General features: G+C 50.8%; 1 protein-coding gene across 1 annotated transcript; it reads left to right on the top strand.

The window, feature by feature from the left end:
• Positions 1-11,605: 11,605 nt before the first annotated feature.
• On the top strand, positions 11,606-12,523 carry GJD3 (gap junction protein delta 3). Its single transcript, XM_015409456.1, has one exon. It carries the CDS (start codon positions 11,606-11,608, stop codon positions 12,521-12,523), a length of 918 nt encoding a protein of 305 aa, XP_015264942.1.
• Positions 12,524-16,226: the final 3,703 nt, after the last annotated feature.

Consider the following 16,226-nt stretch of genomic DNA (forward strand, 5'->3'; position numbering starts at 1 on the left):
CTCAGGTCGGTGGGAGAGTTTGCATTATGTATAATCTAAAAGCAGATCTGTGCAAGTCCATTTCAGCATCCAGCCTTCCATTTTCTGGCCTGGTGGAATAATTATTCCCCCCACCCAAAAAAACCCCACATATGATTTTTAAAAAGGAAAGAAAAGGGCAATTTTCACTCTGCCGTTTGTAGCTCCGCATATGTTATTTAGCTCCTCTCATAATTAGGAGTCTAAGTGAACATTTCTCCCAATGCCTGGCAAATGTCAGAAGCACCACTTGTGTTGGAGTTTTTATAAAATTCAGCAGAGTTAAAAACAGCTTAGTAATGCCAGAGTTCAATAATCAGACGCAGAGTCCATTGTGTGTTTAAAATAAAAAAGATTTACTACAATTCTACCATAGGGGAAGGTAACTGGGAGAAAATAACAACACAGCTATATAAGCTACATCCTCTCTCTACAAAGTACAAGACTAGAAGAGGCAATGGCCACTCTCTAACATGCTTCTTCTCCAAACAGAACAAAGAGGGGAAGAGGGGCCATAAAATGCAAAGACACTAACACTTTGCTCCCAATCAAACTCTCAGAACAGGGATGCTTTTCGCGGGCTTACAGCTCTAAGCTAACATTGGCTAACACAAAGGCAGGTGATTTCCTGTGACAACAAAACAGACATTTAACCCCATACACACACACTGAGTGTTTTCAACATGCAATACCCAACAACTTGGCATCAATCTTCCAATGGAACTTCTTTTGAGTAAATTAGAGGAAAATATAGACTCCTTCTCATCCCCATTTCAGCAGCAACTGCTCCCCCCCCCAGCCTCCACCTCCCCAGCATCTCTCTATTGCAAGGGGGGGGAAGGGACGCTTCGGGGAATCGACCCACCTCTTTCTTCCATGAAAATACATTCAGGAACACAACAGCGAAAAGGTATATTTAATCCAGAAATGAAGGACAGAAACTGTTGTTAGCAGACTATTACAGAGGAAGAGTCAACAGCCAACACTAGTCTCCTCTAGCTGAAATCTCTCTCCAACACTCCACCAACTGAATTCAAACTGCCTGCTTAGCCCCACATAACCTCAAGGGGACTGTTATGACTCCTCTCGTAGCCATTGTGGTGACGTCAGAGCCTGGTGTTCAGGCTTTCCATCTATAGGGGGTGGTGGGTAGGGAGAGGCTGAGCCAGGCACACTAGCAGGTCTGTGGGGGGAGGGGGGAGGGTTGCCAGATCCAGATTGGGAAACTCCTAGAGATCTGGGGACAGGGCTTGGGGAGGACAAGTGACTTCAGTGGGGTGCAATGCTAGAGAGAGAGCCCACCGCCCTCCCGAGCATCCACTTTCTCCCGTGGAACTGATCTCTGTCATCTGGAGATGAGCTGTAATTCCAGGGGATCCCCAGGTCCCACCTGGAGGCTGGCATCCCTAAGCCAAGCTGAGGGTGCCAACTAAGAACATAAGAGACGCCAATGTTGGATCAGGCCAAAGGCCCATCCAGTCCAACACTCTGTGTCACACAGTGGCCAGAAATACCAGTGCCATCAGGAGGTCCACCAGTGGGGCCAGGACATTAGAAGCCCTCCCACTGTTGACCCCCCCCAAGCACCAAGAAGACAGAGCATCACTTGCCCCAGAGCCCCTAGCTATACCTTGTGGCTAATAGCCACTGATGGACCTCTGCTCCATATGCTTATCTAATTCCCTTTTGAAGCCGTCCATGCTTGTAGCACCCACCACTTCCTGTGGCAGTGAATTCCAAGTGTTAATCACTCTTTGGGTGAAGAAGGACGTCCTTTTATCCGTTCTAACCCGACCGCTCTGCAGTTTCATGGAGTGCCCACGAGTTCTTGTATTGTGAGAAAGGGAGAAAAGTACCTCTTTCTTTACCTGCTCTTTCCCATGCATAATCTTATAAACCTCGATCATGTCACCCCTCAGTCGTCTTTTCTCCAAGCTAAAGAGCCCTAAGCGCTTTAACCTTTCCTCATAGGGAAAGTGTTCCAACCCTTTTATCATTCGAGTTGCCCTTTTCTGCACTTTTTCCAAAGCTATAATATCCTTTTTAAGGTGTGGTGACCAGAACTGCACACAGTATTCCAAATGAGGTCTCACCATTGATTTATATAGGGGCATTATTATATTGGCTGATCTGTTTTCAATACCCTTCCTAATAATCCCCAGCATAGCATTGGCCTTCTTTATTGCAGTCACACACTGTCTCGACATTTTCAGTGAGTTATCCACTACAACTCCAAGATCTCTCTCTTGCTCAGTCTCTGCCAGTTCAGACCCCATCAATGTGTATTTATATTTAGGATTTTTGGCTCCAATGTGCATCACCTTGCACTTGGCCACATTGAACCCCATTTGCCATGTTGACGCCCACTCGCCCATCCTTGACAGATCCCCTTGGAGTGCCTCACAATCCTCACTGGTTTTCACCACCCTGAACAACTTTGTATCATCCGCAAATTTAGCCACTTCACTTTGTGAGGCAGCCCTGGCATCCATATCAAAGGGACTACCACTTTTCTGGTGCATTGGGGGTCTCAGTATCCTACCCCTAAAGCCATTTACCCCGCAGCAGGGTCACCATAGGCATAGGCATAAGGGTTTCAGCTGACTAGATCAAATCAGCAGCAACTGTCCCCTTCCAGAGAGGCAACTTCATCCCAGAAGTCATCCTTCTGACTAGGATCATTGCCAGTCCCCGTTAAGTTTGCTACAGCCTGGGAGGCTATTACCTCTTTCGAGTGGGCTTTGTCCATAGTTAGGTTTGGTTACAGATTAGAATTTAAAACTATTCTCACTCCTGTTGACAAATTGATCATCTCCTTTCCTGCATGGTAGCAGTAGCCTCCCGCTTTTCTGAGTGGCAAACATCACTCTTGTACCTTGCACCTCTAAGTGGAGAGGAGAGTCTCTATAGAAACTGCAGCAAGGTTTGGACTCTGCTTCTTGTGCTGTTGAATGTTTTTGGTACTGATTTAAAACAAACAACAACAACAAAACAACCCCTCTCTGATCTTTTCCTTGTTGGATTACTAAGCATGCTACAAAAGACGGGTATAACCCCTTGTTTTATTTTGGGCACTTACATGGTGCTTCATTTATGATAGGGTTCTAATTTATGCCCTCTCCATGCATGAAATCTAAAAAGGTGATGTCCTGCTGGAATCCCCTACCAAGGGTGGTCTCTCACTCCTCATGTAATACATGGGCAGCATCCTCACACAATCCATCCTTGTGGGTCGGTTGGTGCTATCACACTGTCTCTGAGTGCACAGCCTTTCATTACCACTCTCTGTATGATGGCTCTTTTCAAAAGAGTGCTCTCTTTTCTTTACCACATTCCCACGTCTATGTTGGTGGGGGCACTTGCACAGAGCTTGCTGCTCTGGTACAGGAGAGTTCTGGGTGAAGGTCAATTTGTGCCGCTAAACAACTCTTGATAAAAGCGGCCCTCAGTGGTCTCCTTCTGAGAGTTTCACACCCACCTCCTTCACTCTTGCTAATCTTGCTAATCTTCCCATGTGGGACTGCACAGAAGCCACGATGATGAAAACAAGGTTGCCCTTACCTGTAACTGTTGTTCATCGAGTGGTCTTCTGTGCAGGCACACATCCCTCCCTCCTGCCCCGCTGTGAACTCTCTGGAACTTTAGTTTTCTAGGGGTCTCCGGTGGCAGCATGGAGAGAACTGAGGGAGTAGTGCCCCTCCTCCTGGTCATGTGAGCGTTTTGGCGGGAAAGCGCCAGAGGGAGGAGGGGCACTCCTAGTCTATTAGAAAGCTTGCAAATCTTTTCCGTGGCTGGCCTGCGCCTGCGCAGATCCCATGTGTGCCTGCACAGAAGACCACTCGATGAACAACAGTTACAGGTAAGTGCAACCTTGTTTTTCGTCAGAGCTGTTCTTGAAAAAGAGCAGTTACTGTCAGAACTCTCTCAGCCCCACCTCCCTCACAGGGTGTCTGTTGTGGGGAGGGGAAGGGAAAGGAATTTGTAAGCCACTCTGAGACACCTTTGGGTAGTGAAGGGCGGGGTATAAATCCAGTCTCTTCTTCTCTTCTTCTTGCTGTTTATCTTTAAGGGGATCCAGCCAAGCAGCTTTGGGTCTTGTGCAGGCTTTGGCCTCCTTAATTGACAAGGGTCCCAGTGTCTCAGGCAATGGAGGGTTTCTTCTCCCGAATGTTCCTAGTAGACAAGAAAGATGGGGGAGTTAGACCCATTTTAGACTTCAGAGAATTAAATGTTTTTCTTCATGTTTCTAAGTTCTGTATGCTGTCCAGTCTTTCGATTTTACAATTAATGAAATTAAAAACAGGTAAGTGCAACTTTGTTTTTGAGAAGTACTTACCTTACAAATAAGTAACAATTAAGAAAAAGCCAAACGAATAGCACCCTTTTAGCCAATTAAGGGAGGGAGGGGTTTACTCAACAAATCTGTCTGTCTTAAAATGCAATCTAATGCTGGTTTACTCCGGTATAACCCCATTGAAGCCCATGGGTTTGGTCACAGCATAAATTGCTAATCGAGTGACAGTGCAATCCTAAACACAGTTACAGCCTTCTAAATCCATTGTAGTCAGTGGCATTTGAAGAAGGTAACAGGGTTTTGGATTGCGCTGTAAATGCAACCATTCTTTAAAAAAAAAAAATCGCAAAGCAGAAATGGATATCCTGAACAGTAAATCAGGGGAAGTCACTTCCAGAAGAATTCTATTTCCTGCCCTTAGATAGACTTCTTTAGAAGTTCTTGTAAACCTTCTGTGTGATCTATGAACCCCCTTCCTTCGTAAATCTTCCACCCCTCCTCTAATGCATTCTCAGCATGGTTTGTGTGGCGACTTGGGAGCCAGGGAGTCGAAAGATCATACTGAGCCTGTGTTTATATGATGTTGCTGAATTATTGCGTATATATTTTATATTACAGTGTTTCAAATGTTTTAATATCTAATGTTTACTGGCTTGGGGACCCTATTTGGGTGAAACGGCGGCATAGAAATGTTTTAAATAAAAACACAGAAATGAAAGACCCCAGGCTCATTCTCTCGGAACTCCACAGGGATCTTTCATTTCTGTTTCTGCTAGCTGGGCCAGAGGTCCAGCGAGGTTTGCCAGCCCCCAGGTGGTGATTGACAATCTGGGACGACAAGAGCTCTCCAGGAGACAGAGATCAACTCACTTGGAGAAAATGGACACTTTGTAAGCTGGACTCTATGGCATTAGGCTAAGACCCTAAAAAGGCGAAGGTAAAGGTTTCCCTTGCTTGAAAGCTAGTTAAATCCAACTCTAGGGGGGCGGTGCTCATCTCTGTTTCAAAACCGAAGAGCCAGCGCTGTCTGAAGACGTTTCCGTGGTCATGTGGCCAGCATGACTAAACACAAAGGCGCACAGAACGCTGTTACTTTCCCACCAAAGTGGTACCTATTTATCTACTTGCAATTTCTTGCTTTCGAACTGCTAGGTTGGCAGGAGCTGCCATAGGCGTAATCTTCGTGGGGGCGGCCCCCGCCGAAATTTTCAGGAAGGTGCTCAGCCTGCCCCGGGAGCCACCCTTGCTCCTAGCAAAGCAATGCCTCTGGCCCAGCCCCCCCCCCCGGAAATTGGAAAGTCTACACCCTTGGCTGGGGCTAGAGATGGGAGCTCAGTCTGTCAGGGCACACTCGGGTCTCGAACTGCCGAGCTACCAACCTTCCGGTTTGCAGCTCAGTGCCTTACCCTCTGAGGGCCCCCCCTCCCCAAGCCCCGCCCTCCTCAGGCTGCACCCCCAAAATCTCCAGGTATTTCCCAGCCGGGAGCCGGCCACCCTTGCTCCAGCGTCCTTTGTGGGAAGAGAGTGGGGGGAGCGGGCTGAACTGGAGGAGCGGGAATTCCCCACTCTCCTGAGACGCATCCCTGGTCTCAGTGACGATCGATTGGAGGGATTTCCAAAAGGAGGAGAGAAAGAGAAATCTGGTTAACAATCCAGCAATTCTGTTGTGGTGGTGTTGCTGCTTCAACAGAGAGTTGGAAGTCTGTTTAAATGAGAGGGCCAGGGGCGGATGAAGGCTCGCTGGTGCCCTCAGCCCTGACCCCTCTTGGTGCCCCCCTCCTTTCCACACTGACACAGTCCATTTTAGTGGTTGACCTGTCTGACCAGATAGTGCAGCAATACAAAAATGTATTCGTAGGATAACACAATGTACTGTACAAAGTAAGCTTTTCACCCTTTCCCCCAACTTTGTGGTGCCCCCTTTGGCCCGGGTGCCCTAAGCAGGTGCTTAGTCTGCTTCATGGTTAATCTGCCCCTGCCTTTGCCTCTGGTCCCCGAAGAAGACTCAGCTCGCCTCTCCTTGCTTATGCACTTCGCCTGGGGGAGCGCCACGCCACCGCCAGGGACAGACCTGTCGCTTTAAAAGCAGATGGGCAGAGTTAGAGGGAGAGTCCAGCCTCTCTCTCTCTCTCTCCCTCCCTAGCGAGCCACTGTCCCAGCCAGTGCTGAAGACAGGGAGAGGGAACAAAAGATGCCCACGGAACTGGGGCTGCCGAGGGGAGAGAGGGCCGCCGTGGGGCGACAGGCTGCCTGCTCCTTCTGGGCTCTGCCGTTCGGGTCGATCTGAGCTACATGGCAAAAGCGACAACTTTTTGAAAAATGGATTTCTGCACATCCACCGTGAACTTCTGGAGAGACGACTGGATCTCTTCTGGGAAGAGCGGAGTTGGAGAGAAGCGCCACTAAGGACCAGCCCCTGGCCCACGACAGGCAGGAGGTGAGTAGAAGGATATCTGCTCAGCAGCTGCGAGCTCCTCCTGCATCCTCTTCTTGCCTGGCTGAAGAGCTGCCGCTCGCTCCGCGCCACGGAGGCCCTCAAGAGAAAAGAGGGAGGATCTTCGCTCCCCCCCTTAAGACGTAAAAAAATTAAGTCATTCCAGGTGTTGTTCATTCTTCAGGATTCTCTTCCTTGTTAGGGGCTTGATGGAGGGGAAGGATGCTGAGATCGAGGGGGGAAGAGGGACGTTCACACCCCAAAGGTCTTGAGCCGCCCCCAGACAGTTGAACAGAGCTAGAGCAAAATGTGAAAAGAATTGTCAAGTACTTTGCGCCTTTTGTAAAAAGATGCAATAGAAGTTCAGTATAACAATTGCAGACAGTGGTCACAATCGAAAGGAGCAACTGAAAGAAGTGATTTGTTTTGTTCAGAATAAATCACTGGCAAAAAACCTTGCTTTAACAAAATAAATCTCTATTTTTCTTCTTAAAAAGGAATACAGTTACAAATACCAGATTGCCCCAGTGTTTCTAATAAGATTCCAAAAGCTGTTCTAGCCCACCAAATCAAATTATATGCAAACAAATATAACTTTATTATGATGTGAAGTAGCTAAAATAATATGCAGTATCTACATTAGCACTTGTCAACTAACACAGGAGGAATCCTAAGGGCGTATTTTATTGAGTGGGGCTTATCCCCAGGAAAGTGCTCTTAGGAGTACCGCTTTAGACTGCTACTCTGGGGTGGGGGTGTTGATACAGAAAGAGGGTTCTCTCAAGTATGAATATACAGTTTAATTTTAAAAATTGTTAGAAGGAATTGCTTTCTTTTAATATTCTTCTTTTCATAACTTCACAAACTTCACAAACTATGAATATAGAATGTTCTACCAAGGCAGCTGCTAGAGCCCAAATAGTTTGTTTAAAATGTTCAAATCTATGATTATTGTGAAAAGCTAAAGATTCGGGATTCAAAATATGTTGCTTACACTTATTTCAGCAAGTCATCAGGCAGGAAAGTAACAGGAGGTTTCACCCTGAAATGAGAATGTTTGGGTATAAAGTGGAAGGAACAGTAATAGTCGAGGGCTGGGTGTGTGTGAAATAAATGAACCAGGAGAAGGGACTGGCTGTGTAATTTCCTTAGCCGCCTGGCCTTGAGCTCAGACCCAAAGGCAGGTGAAGAACAGTTTACATCTGCAGTTGAAAATGGAGAGCCACTATGGTGTGGTGGATAAGACTGTTGGGCTATTATCTGGGAGGCCCGGGTTCAAATTTCCACTCATGCCATGGAAGCTTACTGGGTGACCTTGGGTCAGTCACACTCTCTCAGTCTAACCCACCTCACAGGATTGTTGTGAGGCTAAAATGGAGGAGAGGAGAATGAGGTTAAGCTACCTTGGGTCCCCACCAACATTCCCTCTTAGCTGTGGATTCTTGTGAGCAAAAATTCTACTTTGTGAGCTACTGGCATTAAAGTTATGAGTGAGTGATTTGGCTATGCATCAGTTAGCTTGCTCTGGAGCCATCCTTCCTGAGCTAAGATAAAAATGTGTGAGCCGGAGGCTAAAAAACTGTGAGCTAGCTCACACTAACTCAGCTTAGAGGGAACACTGGTCCCCACTGCAGAGAAAGGTAGAGTGTAAATGACATGAATAAAAATAAAACGGAGTTGATCCAAAGGGATAAAAGTGAGCCGGCAGAAACCACCATAAAGTTCAACATAGGAGCATTTCCACATTGTCAGATGAGAACACTTTAGTGTTGTGTTCAGGGCCGGCCCTATCACTAGGCCTGCTAGTATCACGCCTAGGGTGGAGATACTAGCAGGGCGCCAATTCCCTGCCGCCGCCCCCGCCAAAAGCCCCCACCCTGCCCAAAGCTGCCCGCTGCTCCTTTCGTTGCGGTGGCAGCGCGGCGGCAGCACACATGCCGCTCTGTGCCGGCCACTGTGTGCCCTTGCCAGCTCCTGGGGAGTGCTCAGTGGACTGCCCGGCAGGGGGCGTGGAGCCTCCGGAGCCTGCCCACCCCCTTCCCATGTGCAAAAGCGCCACAGGGCTCCGCGGCTGCGTGCCAAATCGGGCTTCCGCAGCAGGGATGGGGGGGAGGGTGCCCGGACCTTCAGGGCTGGCTCTCGATCCAGGTAGGGGCCGGGCCGAGGGGCCTCCAGCCTCCTCCTTAGCAAAAAAGCCACCTGCTGCAAGCAGGCAGGCAGGAGGCGACGGCGGGGAATGGAGCCCTCTCTCGGCCGGCCCTGTTGCTGGGACCCAGCTGGGAGGTCTTCAGGCCCCACCGGGAGGTTGGCATCTGACCGGGGGGGGGGCGCCACGAGGCAGCCTGGCCTAGGGCGCTGAAACCCCTCGGGGCGGCCCTGGTTGTGTTAACCTATCAAAATTAGGAGAGGGGGATTTTTTAAGTGGGAGAAAGAAAGGGGGGGGACACAGAATACTTTTTTTTATTTCAGTCTGTGCTTTAACCATGGAATGAGAGAGCCATTCAACCAGTGAAGCGTTCTTTGGCGCATCATCCCCTCGAAAAAATGCTGTGAGTTTCTGTGTCACAGCAGCTAGGCCCAGCAGCATTCCCAGAAGTACCGCGGCAAGCCTGCTTCTCCATCACCCCAAATCCCTCCCCATTCATGGGCCCTCCCCTGTTTCTTGTCTAGCCTACTTAAGTACTGTACTATACTTAGCACAGTATCAGTCATTCCCAAACGGTGGGCTAGGGAATGCTGGGATGCTGTGTGAAAGCTGGCAGAGTGCCTTGAGAAAGGAATGAACCCCGATGAGGCTCCTGTGACCCCAAAGAGCCCCTCCATACGAAACCTATCGGCTGCGTCTCTTTCCGCGATTTCCTGATACATCTTTGTCTCCTTCCCAGCAGCCTCTGCAGGAGATGTCATAATTCCTCTGGAGTCCAGCCACCGGGGCAGTTGGGACATTCAATCCCATGGGGGGGGGGCGGCAAAGAAACGGCAGAAGGTCCTGCTCTTGGAGGAGGCTGTCTGTAGCATCTCTCCATGAGTTACAGTTCTAAGCCAGCCTCCTTCCATCCGGGAGGCTTACCCAGACCAATGACTCCGTAAACCTTGTTAGGAGCATGGCTTTAGCTCTAAAAGCATGAGCCTCATTTTTCAGAGGGCTTGGAAACACTGGAATGTGGCGGTTTAGACAGGGCTTAGATCTTCATGAGACGGGGTGGTTGATGTGAGGATAACATGGAGGATGGGAGAACAATGGTGTCAGCAATGCTCCCTCTAAGCTGTGGAGTCTTGTGAGCAAAAATCCTACTTGGTGAGCTACTGGCATTAAAGCTGTGGGCGAGTGATTTGGCTACTGCATAAATCAGTTTGCTCCGGAGCCATCCTCCCCGAGCGAAGACAACAATTTGTTAGCCGGAGGCTAAAAAACTGTGAGCTAGCTCACACTAACTCAGCTTACAGGGAACACTGGTTGTAAGCCATTTTAGGTCCCCATCGGAGAGATGCCCAATGCAGGGCCTAAATATCTAAATAGATCAGTTTAGCACAGATGCATCCGTTCTTGCTAAGGACCCCGTGTCTCCGTGTGTTTGCCCAGGCTCTAGCAGAAAGCCCCCTTTCCAGTCCCTGCAGGATTTCGCACTCAGCCAGGCCTGCACTGGACTGAGCTGTTAGATCTTATCTCACCCCCCTCTCCAGATAGCTTGGCAACAGGCACAAAACATCCACCCCCGCAACCCCCCTCCACCCTTTTTTAGTGTTGCCAAGGTCATACCCCTTTCCAGGGCCTGTTCAGAGTCAAAGCGGCCTTGCTAGGGGGGGCGGGGAGGGTGGAAAGCCTCTTCCAGGATAGATGTTCAGGATGTGACACTCTGAGCATCTTGAGAGGGGGGGGGAGATAGGAAAGTCCCTTCCTTGTCGTTCCTGTGGCAATTACCAGTCGGGTTGCCAGCCTCCAGGGGGTACCTGGAGATCTCCTGCTATGACAGTTGATCTCCAGACAACCACGATCAGTCCCCCCGGAGAAAATGGCTGCTTGGGAGGGTGGAACCTCGGGCATTAGACCATACCAAGGCCCCTCCCCTCCTCAAACCCCACCCCCCAAAATCTCTAGGTATGTCCCAACCCAGAGGCGGCAACCCGAATTATCAGGCAAGACTAGTCCCTCCAGCTTCTTCATTACTGGCCTCTGATGGGCCGCATCTCCCAGCAGATTAGATTCAGCTGATTTTTCTGCTGGAGATAAAGACCCGGGGGGGGGGGTCCTCTTTGATCCTGAAAGGCTGGGAATTAGGGGACCTGCGCGGAAGAGAACTGAGTGTGGCCCTGAGCACAGAATCCTGGCCAGATCCACCCCAACCACCTGCCAAGTGGTGGCAGGTTTCGTATTTATCGCTGCACTAAACCAAGCATCAGCTCGGCCAGGAAGGGGACGGCGGCACCTCAGTATGGATTCTGTTCTGTGCATCTGCCAGAGGCACACCAGAGATTCCTGCTTCCACAAAGAGTCTGGAGGCACCTAAAAGTGCAGCCCCCCCCCCTTCATTCAGTGGCAGTTTCGTGCCTTCCAAACTCACACGTGCCCTTTTCTCCTCGCAACCACAGCACGTGGCTAGAAGCGGCTCCAGACTTCCCTTCCATGACGTTTTATCCTCCTTAAATGTCCCTGTTTTTTGGGGAAAGAAAACACGTTACCATTCGCCAAGAGAAAAGGGCATGCGTGGGTCCAGGAGGCATGAATCTTCCACCGAACATCTTTGTGCAGCCCCACCAACAAACACACAGACATCGCAACAGGGAAACCGGCCCTGAGCAGCCTCCCTGGTGGACCGGAGAGCCTCTGTATTCACGAGCCCTTTCTCCTTGCAGCAGCCATGGGAGAGTGGGGCTTCCTGAGCTCCCTTCTGGATGCGGTGCAGGAGCACTCGCCCATGGTGGGGCGCTTCTGGCTGGTGGTGATGCTCATCTTCCGCATCCTGATCCTGGCCACGGTGGGCAGTGACGTCTTCGATGACGAGCAGGAGGAGTTTGACTGCAACACGCGGCAGGTAGGGTGCAAGCAGATTTGCTACGACCTGGCCTTCCCCATCTCCCACTACCGCTTCTGGGTCTTCCACATTGTGGTGCTCTCGGCCCCCGCCGTCCTCTTTGTCATCTACTCCATGCACCAGACCACAAAGATCAACCGTGCCCAGGAGGAAGGTGAAGAGGAGGGAAGTGACAAGGCCGGGCCAAAGGGCCAGGCACCCTTCAGGCTCCAGCCCAGTCAACGCACCCAGCACATCCAGAACTTTTACATAGTCAATGTCGTGGTCAGGATCTTGGCAGAGATTGGCTTCCTCATAGGGCAGTGGATGCTCTATGGCTTCCGTGTGGGCTACCAGTACATCTGCAAGCACCCTATGTGTCCTCACTTGATCGACTGCTTTGTCTCTCGCCCCACTGAGAAGACCATCTTCATCCAGTTCTACTTCATGGTGGGTCTGGTTTCAGCTCTGCTCAGCCTGGCGGAGTTGGCCCATCTCTTGTTCAAGGGCCGGTGCCAATGCCGGCGCCGGCGCACAATCGCCCCTCCGGCCCCTGCCTCTTACGAGCAACAGGACAATTGGTCCAATCAGAAACATGAGAAATCTCAGCACTTTCTCGGCACTGCCAATGACGGGGCCAATGGCACGCCAGCTCGTGATGGGATTCCTCACTGCTACGAGCCCCCAGCCCGCTTCCACCACAAGAGCTCCACCAAGAGCAGCCGATCTTCTCGCTCTTCTGCCAGAGCCGACTTGACAGTGTAAGAGACGGGAGCTGCTGCCACTTGGGCTGGAATAATCGGCCAACATGAACTGAGCATCTGCTATCCGGTCCTTTCCAGCTTGTAATGAGAACCACTCCCGTCCTTTGAAATTCAGTGCTTTGGCCTCGTATCCGTGTCACGAGCAACTGGCAGATCTGTTAATGGTGCATCTCAAAGGAGGGAGCCTGTAAGAAGTTGATTTGGTAAGCCACAAGAGGCAAGCGTTTGGAATAAAATGGTGTGTGTGTGTGTGTGACTCCTTCCAGTGATGCGGCAGAGACACGTGTCTATCACCTGATGGAGCAAAAAAAAGTTGGAGGTTGCTTGTCTGTCGAAGCAAGAACACTGGGGGGAAGCAAGCAGAGGGGTGACTGGATTCCCTCGACTCGGACTGGCACTGATTAAAATTTTGTTTTGAGAACAGAAAGCCTGCCATAGAGAGGGACTGACTGTCTTCCGAGCGGATGCAGGGCTGATGTGCCACAACGTGACGGAACCGAGAAAGAAAAGCTCTCTTTTGTGCTGCCGCCGACTTGCTGAAAAGGTTGGGTGGGGTCGGTGATCCAGTTATGGCGGCTCCCAGTGTCTGGGTGTTGTGCCTTCCAGGGGAGAAGAGACGGCTGACGAATCAGCTGGTGCTGGATCCTTGTGGATCCCCTTAGCTGTGGCAAAATAAACCGCGTCACTGAGAATCACCACTCCTTCGTAGTCGAGCCTCGGCTTCTGTGTTCATGGTGCCGTCCCACCGTTTGATGTACACGTTCGCGGCTTCCACGCAGAGGGTTTTATGAAGCATTCACATGGGGCTGTCCCCTGCTGGCCCACATTCTCTGTTTTTCCCCCCTGCTTTGCTGTGATTTCCCCCCAGTCTCACTGTGGGCATAATCTTCCCGGAAAGATCAGTGTCAAACCATGACTGAACGCTGTGTGGATGCGAAGATGTGCATTTGTATAGGTTCTGCTCCAGCCCCACTGCAGCCCGCCAGAGGGCTTTCTTTGGGGCTTTTAAAAATAAATCAGCAATTGGCATATCATTACAGAGTTTTAGCAGTATAATGACCTGCTTACTTGGGCCCTGACCTGGATAGCCCAGGCAAGCCCGATCTCATCAGATCTCAGAAGCTAAGCAGGGTCAACTCTGGGAGGCCCCCTTGGAATACCAGCAGTCGGGAGGCGGGGGCAGGCTTTATTCAGCCACCTCTCTGGATATCCTCCAGGCTAGGCTTGCCAAGTCCCCCCAGGGGGTGGGGAAACCCCCGCCCCAGAGGACTGTTCCCAGCCACCGGCGGATCGGGCCCCGGGGGGAACCCCACCCCGACGCCCACGTCACCCGTAAGTGACATGGGCACGCTGGGGGCGGGTCATCCGAGGCACGCGCTCCAGCCACCAGCCGGGAGTCCCCCACTGCGGCGAGATTTGGACTTGGCAAACCTACTCCAGGCCCAAATAGGGGTCAGTCACCAGAGGTCGCCAGGACACGCACACACACGCACATATGAAAAATACCCAAAATACCCCCCAAAAAATCAAAGCTGGTAATTCAGAGGCTCTAGTAGGTAGACTGCTATACGACTTCAGGAATTATGCCCACTGTTCTTTTAAAGAGCCCCAGCCCAGCCCTTTCAGGAGCAACAAAAGACACAGGAAGAATCAGGACTGCCCACAAGCAACCGTCGTTGGCTACTGTGGTGTCAGGACGATTCAGCTCTTGGATTTTTCTTGTCTAGATAGGGAAATTCTACAGGTAAACAATCCTACCCTGGCTTAGATGGCCCAGGCGAGCTCAGTCTCCTCAGATTTTGGAAGCTAAGTGGGGCCGCCGCTGGTTAGTATTTGGCTGGGAGAGCAGCAAGAAATACCAAGGTTCGTCTCTTGCCTTGAGAACCCTACAGAGTTGCCGTGCATCGGCTGCAGCTTGACAGCACTTTACACACACACACACAATCACAATAATGCCATATCCATGGGCCATGTGCAGACTTCCATGGGGTAGATGTTACACAGGGCTAGCTTTGTAACTAATTTCTCAGGGTTTGGTGGTCAAAATTATGAGCAGACCCAGGTGTACGTGGCTACTGTTGCAGGCAGCAGCTAGGAAGGTTGACTAATGGCTGCCACCCCTCTGGTCTGGGTCTCCTCGGGAGGGCCCAGAGCACCCGCCCAACCCCCTTTAAACAGTCCTTTCCCAGTAGGTTTTGCTTTATACGTGACCGAATGAGGCGTGAGGACCCAGGCAGAGTAACAAACTATTTTTATTAAAGAGATTTAAAAGCAACTGTAGATCAAAAAGATGTAGGAAAAAGGAGCACAGTAAAGGCAGGTAAATTAGTAAAATAATAAACCCTAACACGTCTGACTATACGGTCCTCGCTTTCTCTAGGTACCTGGTCTCAAGACTGACTCTCCCCTTTTTGGATGAGGGGGGTCCCTCTGTCAGCAGCAGCTTCTACCAGCCCTGCTCCCCGAAAAAGAGAACCCCCTTCCGCTCTGGGTAGGGTTGCCAGGTCTGGATTGAAAAGTACCTGGAGACTTTGGGGGTGGATCTGGGAGAGGGCAGGGCTTGGGGAGGGGAGGGGAGGGGCCTCAGCATGGTACAAAGCCATAGAGTCCACCCTTCAAAGCAGCCATTTTCTCCAGGGGAGCTTATCTCAGTCAGCTGGCGATCACTTCTAAAAGCGGGAGATCCCCAGGCCCCACCTGGAGTTTGGCAACCCTACGTCTGGAAGGAATTGCTGCTACTATGCATGCACACAGAGCAAGTGCACCATGGCTCCTGCTTCTTTTTTGCATGCAATGCTGAAAGGGCAGCAGATGGTCACTCAGTGGTGGAATGGTGTTTGGTTGCTACTTCCTGTCCCTAGATCTCTGGTCTGCTGCCCACAGTCCCGGCTTTGACACCAGAAAAGTCATAATTCTGATGCCCTTTCCCCCTGCCACATGCTTGCATCTCTGTGGGTCCTGGAGCCTCGAAAGGTTGAAGACCACTGCACTATAACAAGTTTTAACAGCACAAGGGCTAACAAATTCTAAATTCAGATAAACATAATCAAGCGTCAATTCTGTACTAGTTATTATTGCCAACCCTAGTACAATGCCAGGGAGTCCACCCTTCAAAGCAGCCATTTTCTCCAGGGGAGCTGATCTGTGTCAGCTGGAGATCAGTTGTAAAAGTGGGAGATCCCCAGGCCCCACCTGGAGGCTGGCAACCCTAGCTCTGGGAGAGGCCTTTTATCTCCTCTTCCCAGGCACCGCCCTCTTTTCCCATGCTGATGTAGTTCTCCCTCCAAAATCTCCCATTACCCAGTCACAGGGTCCGGAGGGAACCTGGAAACTGTAGGCCCTGATAGCTACTCCCATACAGGCTTCCCTAGAGCCTAGGGTTGCCAAACCCCCAGGTTTGCCAGGGGTCCCCCATTTTTGGGGGGGTTCTACCCCCAACATCCACAGCCACCCCTCTCTCTCCCTTTAAGTGTGTGGAACCCGTGTTTCCTCCCAAGCCCGATCGCCGCAAGCTTGCAGGGAAATGCCAGCTTCGTGCTCTTAAAAGGGAAACGCGGCTGCTCTTAAAGGGGAAACGCCAGCTCCTATATTTAAAAGGGAAACGCTGGCTCCTTTAAGCGCAGGGAACTGCTGTTTCTGGAGATCCGGCGCACAGGCGGGGGGGGGCAGACATCCCCAACATGACGTCATCATGTCGGGGATGC

Source organism: Gekko japonicus, unplaced genomic scaffold, assembly GCF_001447785.1.
Source record: "Gekko japonicus isolate JY-2015 unplaced genomic scaffold, Gekko_japonicus_V1.1 scaffold846, whole genome shotgun sequence".
Lineage (NCBI taxonomy): Eukaryota > Metazoa > Chordata > Lepidosauria > Squamata > Gekkonidae > Gekko > Gekko japonicus.